The sequence below is a fragment of the Phalangium opilio genome, unplaced genomic scaffold (genome assembly GCF_054372755.1).
Source record: "Phalangium opilio isolate 3A_F unplaced genomic scaffold, DU_Popi_V2 ptg000077l_1, whole genome shotgun sequence".
NCBI lineage: Eukaryota > Metazoa > Arthropoda > Arachnida > Opiliones > Phalangiidae > Phalangium > Phalangium opilio.
Window position 1 is genome coordinate 4,311,545 of NW_028324185.1, and position 12,939 is coordinate 4,324,483.

Consider the following 12,939-nt stretch of genomic DNA (forward strand, 5'->3'; position numbering starts at 1 on the left):
ATTCCTGATAATATATTTATTTTTTACAGGGTGAAAGAGGGTTCCCGGGTCTTGCGGGAATAAACGGAGAACCGGGCGCTCAGGGTCCACCCGGATTACCCGCAAGCAAATTAATAATAACTTGAATTGTACTTCTCCAATCATAAATGGTCCTTGCGCGAGTTATCCAATTTTCGCGCTAAAATTCCTCGCGCACTTATACCAAACGCTTCACGCGCTCACGTACATCCATTTAATATGCGCGTGGCAATACCATTTCAACAAGATGGCCTCGGCCAGATTTAACCTTTTTTGAGTAAATTGATTCGCGCCATCTATTGTAACTTTCTGCAAATAAAAATTCGAACGTTACTAACAAACTTACAGACATAATTGCGTGTTTCTTAAATGCATATTTTCTTTTTTTACGGTAATCCTGGTCCAAAAGGCGATAAAGGAATTTTGGGTGAGGGTATTGAGTAAAAGAATTGGCTGTTAGTCAGCAGATGAAGGTATAACGACTAGCTATCGATTGGCGTTAAATAAGCAATGAAGTAGAGTTTTCGGAATTTCTGTTTACCGCGAACCCGGTCCGGAAATTGCGAACACGTTTGCTCCGATTTGCCAACTGTGAACGCGTTGACAGACAGACAGATTCGTCCAGTGTAAAACCTCTCCGTGACGTCATCGTCTATCGGAGGGGTAACAAGTTGGGAAACCAAAATAAACCTCTCCGAGCCGAGACGAATTTACTTTCCAAACACAGGTCCGCCAGCCAATGAGACAAACCGGAAATACATAGTTCTAATCGGCGAGATATTGCCATGATCATTTGTAAAGTTCAAAGCGTTTAATAATTTCCTGTGTATTCTCAACAATTCTAATGAGGACCTAATATCTATCACTTAAATGTGTATTTTACTTTCGGCTCACTCTGAACCGTTAAGACCTTCTATAAGAGGACATGAAACAATGTCATTTCTGGTTAAAATCTAGGTTATCTTATCTCATAGACCCAGTCGTTTCAACACGTATGAAGAGATGAAGTATTAACATCCTTATTATCATAAGTTAATTATACCTCTAAGTACACAAATCGCTTCCACTTCTATGGCAATAGTGTTTGTGTGGCTCCCTTTAATGAAACCCTATACTCTCTCCGTATCATTTATCACCTCAACTTCAATACAAAATTGTACCGCCTAGCCTAGCGTTTGTTTTATCCCTTTTAGAATGTTTCAGGACTGAAACCGCCTCTATCTCACGAGAGAGAGAGGGATTTGGGGTTGCTCAAGTAAAATTTGTTCCCCCCCAGTGCCTGCCTATACGAAACGAAAAATCTCCTTTATTCCACTAGATGATTTTTTTCGTCTCGACCGCTTGGTGGCTGCACCGCGACAGAAATTTCAAAATTTTCTCTCTTCGGATCTTAGCGCTATACGAGTTCTGCCGTCACAGAAGCCTGCAGAAGATGCCCAGTTTTAACCCGTATTTGTGTACTTAGAGGCATTATTAACTTATGTTATTATGTAATGAAGCTAAAAGTTACGTTTACACTATATATAAATGTAGTAAAGATGAATTAAAAAGTAAACACCAAATTTTAAATGTTAATATCAAAAGATGTTCTTGGAATATTAAGATGAAACAGAGCAACTACTTAAAGAATCGTAATGCCGAAAAATATTTAAAATATTTCCATTTAATATTCTGCAAAAAGGAAATGTTATCGTTTTGTAAGAGATCTTTTCATCCTACTCGCTTTATATTAACTTTGATATGCGTGTAGTGTTTCGATTCAAATGCAATCTTCATTACTCGTTCTATATTAACTCTCACTTGTGTCAGTACATAGAAGTAAGTTTATCTTAAATAATTAATTAAATATAAATGATATTAATTATTTTAATCTCCAGTAAACAACTTTAAAAATAGTTAAATCGTTTAAAATAAAGTTGTTCCTATTATCTTTCGAAACTTTGCTAATATTGACGTTTAAAGTGAAGGGTACCCCTCTTGCCCGCTTTCTTCAAATTTTGGGGTATATACGATTCGTTTCCATTATAATATTAGATAAAAACGCATTCGCGTGAACCGATGGTGGAAGCCCTGCCATTGGGAGGCTAGACGTTTCTCGTTACCCTAGCCGCTCGCCGCGTAAATCTTAAACCTAACGACGACGATGTTACTGATTGTTGTCTATGTGGTATAGACGAAAGACCAGTAGATGGTGGTGTTAGAAGCCAATGTTGCAGATTGGTGTCTATGTGGTATAGACGAAAGACCAGTAGATGGTGGTTGTTAGACGCCAATGAGGATAGATTAGTGTGTATGTGGTATACACAAACTAGTGTCCATGTGGAGTGGACGAAAACCAGAACTGGTGGTGTGGGAACTCAAGTAGAATAGCCAGCGGAGACAAACACAATTTTCCAAATTTCCGTGAACTGTCAATGCAGTCCGGAAATTGGGAACACGTTTGCTCCGATACGCAAACTGCGAACGCGGTCACGTGGGGTGTGACAGACACACACACACACAGACAGACACGTCCAGTGCAAATACCTCTCCGTGACGTCATCGTCACTCGGAGAGGTAACAAGTTGGGAAACCAAAATAAACCTCTACGAGTCGAGACGAATTTAATTTCCAAACACAAGTCCACCATGGACGAACCAATACTGAAGGACGGATGGCAGAGGGAGAAAGATGAAAAATACTTGTTAATTCGCCTCCTAGCGGCAGATAGTAGCAAACCGGACAGTGGGGGAATCAATGTTCTAACGAGGGAAGCAGCTAACGTCTTATTTTGTCTAGATGGCGCTAGCGTTTTCCGGGATTTGACTGCGCATTTTCATAACACCCTCCATGTTGGGGCTGAAAAGAGGGAAGTAAGCTTTACATTGGTTGTTAAGTCGCTTAGTAATGGGGGCAGTAATGGGCTGCCATTGGTCCTTCAGTATTACTTCGTCCATGGGACCACCAGCCAATGAGAAAAACCGGAAATACGTAGCTGAAATTGGCGGGATATTGCGAAGGTCATTTGTAAAGGTTTAATCGTTTAACATTTCCCCGTGTTTTCTCATAATTCTAATGAGGACCTAATATCTATCACTTAAGTGTGTATTTAACTTTCGGCTCACTCTGAAACGTTAACACCTCTTGAAAGAGGACACGAAACAAGGTCAATTCTGGTTTAAATCTAGGGTTTCTTATTTCATAGACCCAATCGCTTCAACACTAATAGAGACGAAGTATTAAAATCCATATTATGTAGTGAAATAAAAAGTTGCGTTTACACTATAGAGAGGGTGCAGCCAGTATAGTGCAATTCAAGATGGCAGCCACTCAAGGTCGAGGAGTCGGGTTTTCCCGATCTCCTCTCTTTACCTGTCAATATTTGATTGATTGTATAGGCTTATAACAAAAGATGCTTTTGTAGGAATAAAGACCATAATATAAAGTGAAAATTATTATTGACAAATTTATTCTAAACGTAATAAAACTAATTGCAATTAACATACACAAAAAATGTCGGCAGACAAAACTCCAAATTAATTAAAAATACAAAAATTATATATACAAATTAATTTTACAAATTTACTTAAGATACCCGTAAGGGGTTGTGGTGTAATCTGGGAAAACTCTTACTTTATCGACGACGGCTTGATATGTTTTAGTTTGATCAATGGTTATTAATGTATGATTAGGTAAACGTCGGATTTGGGGGCCAATCGGTACTTGTACAGAGTTCATTTCTGGTTTACCATCGTTGTTTACACCTAACAACTTTTTCATTATATCGAAATTTACGTGGTTCTCAGTAGACGAATTTAAATTAAATCCTTTAACTTTAATTATGTTAGTGATCTTATCTGTTGCGGGGTCGTAAATATTCATCGAATAATTTTTCGCACCAGCGCTTCCAAACTCACAAATATAGGCGTCTTTGCCGTATGGTTCTAACTCATTCTTTAACTCACCAAGATAATCTCCTGTAGGAAGTATAGGGACTCCATCTGGCGAGAGGTAGATAAGGCTGTCCGTATCCATATAAAAACATAGGTCTCTCACCATCTCGAGATGTTTTAAAAGATGAAGGCGTGCCATAGTCGTAGTATAGCACGCTATAACTACGTTTGTATGCTTGTGAGCTATCTCGTTTTCCGCAATGTCTGTTGATTTGACTAGAATAGTATCATCGTTTGATGTCAATAGACTTTTAACCTCTTTGTCTGGGTTAAGAAGTAACTCGTATAGAGCTTTTGCGTCTTTTATTATATCTGTTGAGGTGTGTCTCGTGTTTTGTCCAAACTTCCCCCAAAAAGAGTTGAACATTAGCTTACTCAGGCATCTCAACCCCTCGTTCTTTTCAATTTTATCTATATCTAAATCGATCCCCTCGACTTCTTTGTAGTTCCTGACGTACTTTTCTTTATCCTCTTGGGTGACGCAATCAGCAGGAAAAACACTAGCCAGAGTTTTATACTCCAGAAAGGCGTTTACATAGTCTTTAAAAAGACCACCTTGTTTGGTCTCGGGATCGTATTGTGTTATTTTCTAGTACCAGGCTTCATACATCCGCGTGATATTGTATCCTCGCTCCACGACGTATCTTAGTTCATCTGTTACCCAGGTACCTCTCAGTTCTCTCTGATCAGGTGTGTGGGTGCAGTCACCTTGAAATTGAGTTTTGCAACAGGTGTAGCATAGAGGGAATGTTAACTTCCCATTTATCCTCGCAGGTAAAACAGGTTGTATCAGGTTTTGAGCCGGAAGTACGTCACATTTGAGGAGTCCATCGAAAGAGAAGATATCGGGAAAATTATCTAATATAATTTGAGGATGACCAATGGGAATTTTTCCCGTTTTGTTGACGAAAGGGTACAGGCTAGTGAAATCCACGTAGTGCATTTTTTCTGTACCCGTTGTTTTATGGTAGAGCTTGTTAGCGCAACACCTGCCTCCAAAGAAGGCGTCGCGAGGGTTCAGTCTTTTGGATGTTTTAACGCGGATGTCGTTCCGTTTTAAAAATTCATTAATTTCGGGGTTATTTGTTTTGTCTTGTTGCCATTCACATTCCCATTTGGCATTGACTGCGTGTCCGAGGGCCTCTAGTTTGCTAATTTTCTTCTCAGTTCTCGTGTATCTTGTGTTTAACGTTTCAGTAGGGTCACCATGTAACATCTTGTTTCTATTGATGGGAAAGTGTATTTTGCATCCATGATAATAGCATCCCATATATTCGAACACTTCTTTGTTGATTGAACAATAACCGTCTACCTTAAGGGTTTGGATTTTAACCTCTTTGCGCCTAAAAGAAGATTGAATAGGAATATTTCTCTCGTGAGAGGTCCATTCAAGCCATTCAATGGCGCCTAAAGATTGATTTTCACCACGTCTGTAGTAGTTTGTTGGGATGATGCTAATGGTGTTCGATTTAAGATAATTTTTCCTGAAAACGTAAGAACAAACGCCAGGTAGGGTAACTGATCCGCAATTAAATGGGTCTACGCTTGTAACTTTGAGTAGGAGGGACCGAAAAGTTAAGCATCCTAAAAATTGGAGTAGAGTGTCGTTTTCGCAATAATAATAAAGCTCATTTAAAAAATTAAAGCCTTTACCCTTACAGACTTCTGAAGTGTGCCATTTCATAAAGGCGTCCAAGTTTTTCCTGGGAAAGTACTGACAACAATATGCTTCTGTAGGTGGTAAAGTATTTTCTAACACGTAGTTAGTCTCCTCCTGCCTATCAGTATCAAACTCGTGATCCACTACCTTGAAAAGGAAATGAGGAAAGTACCCTTTAGCAGCATTAGGGAGGCCGAAAGTAGCTGGAAACTTAGATAAAGCGACGGGAAAAAAATTGTATGAGTTAAGGAATAATAGATTCGATAGCTTCATTTCTAAAATTCGAGTTCCGTTAATTTTCAATGATTCAGGTACAAATTTCTCGTCCTATTAATTATTTCCCTAATTATAAGCTGGTTGTCATAATTGCTGCCAAAATGGGATAATACAATAACCTTCTTTACATCGAATAAGCTGACTAAATAATCTAGGAATAAAGCTATGGGTTTTCCACCAGTGAAACGTTGTTTGCGAGGTCCAAATTGGTTGCATCTGATGCAATTAAAATCTAGGGATTGTTCTTCTATACAGTCTTCGCAAACAGAGATACTGACGCATAAGATAGCTTGATGTTCATACGCCCCCAGCTTCTCTTGACATATTTTCGTCTGTATACATTCCACATCAAAGAAAACATACATTAGTTCCGGTATATTACGACGAGGTTTTTTCGAGGGGATAACGCTGGGGTTTTTGTCCTTTATCACTTGAATGTAGCATAAATGATCACTGGGTTGATGTTTTCCACATACTTGACAAAACATTTCTCCACAATTATGGTTAGTTTTGCGGTTTGTGAAATCTATTGTTTTAAAACAATTTTTACAAAGGTAGAGCCTCTCACAAAGAGGTTTTTTGTTACCAGATGGAACCAAGTGACTGTTATAACAGTCGTCACCCCAGAATTTTCGCAAACATGACCCACATGTTTTTTCACGGCCATGACAAATAGTGGGACGCATACATTTAAAGCACCAGTCGTTGCATTTATGAGATTGAATACGCCAGTAGGGAGTGAGACACTTCTCGCAAAAGTACTCGTGACTAAACAATGGTTTTAAATTTGTAATAACGTTGTAGTGATTATTTTCGTTAAGTAGAAAGAGGCGTGGTCTGGTGTCTGTAGGGTCATTTCCGCCTAATATTAAAATGGGTACCCTATTTTCGAATTTATATACAAAGATGGAGTAAGCCGCTAAATATAGTTTAAATTTCTGGAACGAATCGGGTGTCCCGCATTCGTCTAAGGTGACTCCCGCCTTACGACATAGCTCTAGAGCGGCTATTTTTTGCATTTTGTTGTGAGGACCTGGTCTGGCTACTGCGATGTAATGGGTTTTAACTCTTTGTTGTTTTTGTTGTTCATGTAGTCACGATGCGAAACAGCTACACAGAGACCTCGGGCCAAGCAGAGATTATCGGCACTCGTAATCTGACGAATTCCACGCCTATCTTTAGAGAAAATATTGAAGGGTTTAAGATGACGACGACTAGATCGGCCGTATCCTTGGGGAATTCTCACTATATGGAAAATCATTTTTACGGGTCCTTGAAAAAAATGTTCAATTTCATCATCATAAAGCAATTCGGATAGTTGGTCAAAGAGAATAGAGGGATCAACTTGGTCTAGTCTTTTAAATGATAATTCTAATTCAGACCTGCAATTTACACCTAGGCTTCTCAATGTTATTTGGACATAATCAGTGGGTAGATACTCGTTTAATACGTGCTCTGTAATACTAATACTATCAACGGGGTCGTCTGTGATGTTTAGAACTAATTCTCTACCATACATATTAAATTGTTCATAGAATTTTTCGCTTTGTTCTAAGATTTCGCAATAAGGGACATCCTGAATACGTGAAGGTGGGCAGCCTCCTCCCCATTGGTCGTACGCATCGGCCACGGCTTCTTCCGAGTCCACGAGAGATTCTTGTTCACTGGGTAGGTAGTCGGGCAAGTTCAGAGACAGGTACTCAAAAGGATCGTTTTGTTGACATTCTTGATTCAAAAATGCCGCCATCTCTATATCGTATTGAGGGTTGTTGAAATCGTCGATTAAGGTTTCTTCATGGCTAGTGGGTATTAGGTCATTCCGGCGTCTTTCTATGCGATCAGCGTAGGAAATATTTAGAGGTCTAGGAATTAAGTTACTTAGGTGGTTTAGTTCGCCTATTGTATGACAGTCTTCCGGTGTTCTAGGGACGGTTCTCATGTACGAGATAATATCCAAAAAAGTTTCGATTATATTTAAAGCACCATTTGCAATAAAGCTGGGTAAAGTTGATGGTACATTAGCAGGATTGATTTGTAAATAGGTACATAGGAAAAATAAAACTTGTATAGTGAAGTTAGGGGCCAAGGCCTATGTTACGAGGTCTAAAATTCGAATGTGATATTCTGTTGCTCTCTCTCGTTATTTTATACTAAATTTCTCTAGGCGTATTAGCAGGGGAGGGGGTGGAGGGTTACATAATCTTTTATTGGCCAAGGGCACGTTGACCTTTCGGACGTGTTTAAACACGTTTAAAATTGTTTGTCAAGCAACAATAGGTGACATAAGATTGACGTCTGATTGATTTTAAGAGGTGTCAAATGATAACAAAAGGATGAGTCATCAATAGATTTAGAAATTCAACAAAAGGATTATAATAAAAGAACTGATGCGTCATTTCTTGGGTTTTTACGACAAAGCATGAATATGTAAGAAAAATATTTCTTCAATCAATCAAATATTGACAGGTTAGGGATGTCTCTATTAATAGATAAATAGGTCAAGTTTACTATTGTATAATTTATTTACTCGTAAGTTGGGTAGAGGTAAAGCTTAAAGAAGTTAATTACAGTTGTTAAATGCATCTAACCTTAGAGCAATCGGTAGTATGGTAGAATGACAACACCGTAAGTATTACAAAAGACGAAAATATAATAGACAAGTCACAAAAGCCACTGATTTGTGTATTCGGTTAGTTTTGTGAATAATATAAAATAGTCCGTTTTCGGATGACAGAAACTTTGACATGTTTTTTACATTAGTGGTACCAAGGGCAAAGGCTTTAAATACTATACCTATTGTTATTTTAAGAAAGAGGTATAAAAATATTTTTAGATGTCGAAGACACTTCTTTACATTTTATCCATTAGATAGCAACACTGTGTTTAATGCATGTGGTAAAAGACAGAATAGAGTAATTGTCTTGATATTCAGTTTATTGACTCATAAACCGAAATAAGTACAAGAGATGTTAGACTAGGGCTCGCCCCCATCCCACAAATACTATGTAATATAATGAAGAACATATAGTCATTTATATAATGAATTTAAGTTATAGTAAAATACTAAAATATTTTTGATCTTTTTTTAAATTTTAATTTTATTAAATGTTTAGTATTTTAACATTTTTTTTCTTAACTTTATTTTAAACTTTTCTTTTTAAATTTTTTTAACAAATTACTGTTAGTACATTTCTGTGGAGATTTTCTAAATTTTAAGTATATTCGTGAGGAAAAAATGGTGCGCAAGGTCAAGTGTGTTATCCCTCCCTCCGCTGAAGAAGGGATAACCGACTTCAACTTGAAGTAGGACTTGACCTTGCACACCATTTTTTCCTCACGAATATACTTAAAATTTTGAAAATCTCCACAGAAATGTACTAACAGTAATTTGTTAAAAAAATTTAAAAAGAAAAGTTTAAAATAAAGTTATACTAAACATTACATCGCAGTAGCCAGACCAGGTCCTCACAACAAAATGCAAAAAATAGCCGCTCTAGAGCTATGTCGTAAGGCGGGAGTCACCTTAGACTAATGCGGGACACCCGATTCGTTCCAGAAATTTAAACTATATTTATCGGCTTACTCCATCTTTGTATATAAATTCGAAAATAGGGTACCCATTTTAATATTAGGCGAAAATGACCCTACAGACACCAGACCACGCCTCTTTCTACTTAACGAAAATAATCACTACAACGTTATTACAAATTTAAAACCATTGTTTAGTCACGAGTACTTTTACGAGAAGTGTCTCACTCCCTACTGGCGTATTCAATCTCATAAATGCAACGACTGGTGCTTTAAATGTATGCGTCCCACTATTTGTCATGGCCGTGAAAAAACATGTGGGTCATGTTTGCGAAAATTCTGGGGTGACGACTGTTATAACAGTCACTTGGTTCCATCTGGTAACAAAAAACCTCTTTGTGAGAGGCTCTACCTTTGTAAAAATTGTTTTAAAACAATGGATTTCACAAACCGCAAGACTAACCATACTTGTGGAGAAATGTTTTGTCAAGTATGTGGAAAACATCAACCCAGTGATCATTTATGCTACATTCAAGTGATAAAGGACAAAAACCCCAGCGTTATCCCCTCGAAAAGACCTCGTCGTAATATACCGGAACTAATGTATGTTTTCTTTGATGTAGAATGCATACAGACGAAAATATGTCAAGAGAAGCTGGGGGCGTATGAACATCAAGCTATCTTATGCGTCAGTATCTCTGTTTGTGAAGACTGTATAGAAGAACAATCCCTAGATTTTAATTGCATCAGATGCAACCAATTTGGACCTCGCAAACAACGTTTCACTGGTGGAAAGCCCATAGCTTTATTCCTAGATTATTTAGTCAGCTTATTCGATGTAAAGAAGGTTATTGTATTATCCCATTTTGGCAGCAATTATGACAACCAGCTAGTAATTAGGGAAATAATTAATAGGGAGGAGAAATTTGTACCTGAATCATTGAAAATTAACGGAACTCGAATTTTAGAAATGAAGCTATCGAATCTATTATTCCTTGACTCATACAATTTTATTCCCGTCGCTTTATCTAAGTTTCCAGCTACTTTCGGCCTCCCTAATGCTGCTAAAGGGTACTTTCCTCATTTCCTTTTCAACGTAGTGGATCACGAGTTTGATACTGATAGGCAGGAGGAGACTAACTACGTGTTAGAAAATACTTTACCACCTACAGAAGCATATGGTTGTCAGTAATTTACCAGGAAAAACTTGGACGCCTTTATGAAATGGCACACTTCAGAAGTCTGTAAGGGTAAAGGCTTTAATTTTTTAAATGAGCTTTATTATTATTGCGAAAACGACACTCTACTCCAATTTTTAGGATGCTTAACTTTTCGGTCCCTCCTACTCAAAGTTACAAGCGTAGACCCATTTAATTGCGGATCAGTTACCCTACCTGGCGTTTGTTCTTACGTTTTCAGGAAAAATTATCTTAAATCGAACACCATTAGCATCATCCCAACAAACTACTACAGACGTGGTGAAAATCAATCTTTAGGCGCCATTGAATGGCTTGAATGGACCTCTCACGAGAGAAATATTCCTATTCAATCTTCTTTTAGGCGCAAAGAGGTTAAAATCCAAACCCTTAAGGTAGACGGTTATTGTTCAATCAACAAAGAAGTGTTCGAATATATGGGATGCTATTATCATGGGTGCAAAATACACTTTCCCATCAATAGAAACAAGATGTTACATGGTGACCCTACTGAAACGTTAAACACAAGATACACGAGAACTGAGAAGAAAATTAGCAAACTAGAGGCCCTCGGACACGCAGTCAATGCCAAATGGGAATGTGAATGGCAACAAGACAAAACAAATAACCCCGAAATTAATGAATTTTTAAAACGGAACGACATCCGCGTTAAAACATCCAAAAGACTGAACCCTCGCGACGCCTTCTTTGGAGGCAGGTGTTGCGCTAACAAGCTCTACCATAAAACAACGGGTACAGAAAAAATGCACTACGTGGATTTCACTAGCCTGTACCCTTTCGTCAACAAAACGGGAAAAATTCCCATTGGTCATCCTCAAATTATATTAGATAATTTTCCCGATATCTTCTCTTTCGATGGACTCCTCAAATGTGACGTACTTCCGGCTCAAAACCTGATACAACCTGTTTTACCTGCGAGGATAAATGGGAAGTTAACATTCCCTCTATGCTACACCTGTTGCAAAACTCAATTTCAAGGTGACTGCACCCACACACCTGATCAGAGAGAACTGAGAGGTACCTGGGTAACAGATGAACTAAGATACGCCGTGGAGCAAGGATACAAAATCACGCGGATGTATGAAGCCTGGTCCTACAAAATAACACAATACGATCCCGAGACCAAACAAGGTGGTCTTTTTAAAGACTATGTAAACGCCTTTCTGGAGTATAAAACTCTGGCTAGTGGTTTTCCTGCTGATTGCGTCACCCAAGAGGATAAAGAAAAGTACGTCAGGAACTACAAAGAAGTCGAGGGGATTGATTTAGATATAGATAAAATTGAAAAGAACGAGGGGTTGAGATGCCTGAGTAAGCTAATGTTCAACTCTTTTTGGGGGAAGTCTGGACAAAACACGAGACACACCTCAACAGATATAATAAAAGACGCAAAAGCTCTATACGAGTTACTTCTTAACCCAGACAAAGAGGTTAAAAGTCTATTGACATCAAACGATGATACTATTCTAGTCAAATCAACAGACATTGCGGAAAACGAGATAGCTCACAAGCATACAAACTTAGTTATAGCGTGCTATACTACGACTATGGCACGCCTTCATCTTTTAAAACATCTCGAGATGGTGGGAGACCTATGTTTTTATATGGATACGGACAGCCTTATCTACCTCTCGCCAGATGGAGTCCCTATACTTCCTACAGGAGATTATCTTGGTGAGTTAAAGAATGAGTTAGAACCATACGGCAAAGACGCCTATATTTGTGAATTTGGAAGCGCTGGTGCGAAAAATTATTCGATGAATATTTACGACCCCGCAACAGAAAAGATCACTAACATAATTAAAGTTAAAGGATTTTATTTAAATTCGTCTACTGAGAACCACGTAAATTTCGATATAATGAAAAAGTTGTTAGGTGTAAACAACGATGGTAAACCAGAAATGAACTCTGTACAAGTACCGATTGGCCCCCAAATCCGACGTTTACCTAATCATACTTTAATAACCATTGATCAAACTAAAACATATCAAGCCGTCGTCGATAAAGTAAGAGTTTTCCCAGATTACACCACAACCCCTTACGGGTATCTTAAGTAAATTTGTAAAATTAATTTGTATATATAATTTTTGTATTTTTAATTAATTTGGAGTTTTGTCTGCAGACATTTTTTGTGTATGTTAATTGCAATTAGTTTTATTACGTTTAGAATAAATTTGTCAATAATAATTTTCACTTTATACTATGGTCTTTATTCCTACAAAAGCATCTTTTGTTATAAGCCTATACTATCAATCAAATATTGACAGGTAAAGAGAGGAGATCGGGAAAACCCGACTCCTCGACCTTG

The 12,939-nt window shown here is 37.9% G+C and overlaps 2 protein-coding genes across 2 annotated transcripts; one reads left to right on the top strand and one right to left on the bottom strand.

Moving 5' to 3' along the window:
• Window positions 1-3,579: 3,579 nt before the first annotated feature.
• Window positions 3,580-6,905, bottom strand: LOC149657000 (uncharacterized). The gene is made up of 5 exons (XM_089844655.1): window positions 6,455-6,905; window positions 6,015-6,412; window positions 5,604-5,937; window positions 4,620-5,534; window positions 3,580-4,490 (listed from the first exon to the last, which is right to left on the bottom strand). Exons 1-5 carry the CDS (start codon window positions 6,903-6,905, stop codon window positions 3,580-3,582), a joined length of 3,009 nt encoding a protein of 1,002 aa, XP_089700781.1.
• Window positions 6,906-9,121: 2,216 nt separating this feature from the next.
• Window positions 9,122-12,688, top strand: LOC149657001 (uncharacterized). The gene is made up of 3 exons (XM_089844656.1): window positions 9,122-9,189; window positions 9,499-10,602; window positions 10,834-12,688. Exons 1-3 carry the CDS (start codon window positions 9,122-9,124, stop codon window positions 12,686-12,688), a joined length of 3,027 nt encoding a protein of 1,008 aa, XP_089700782.1.
• The last annotated feature ends 251 nt before the right edge of the window (window positions 12,689-12,939 follow it).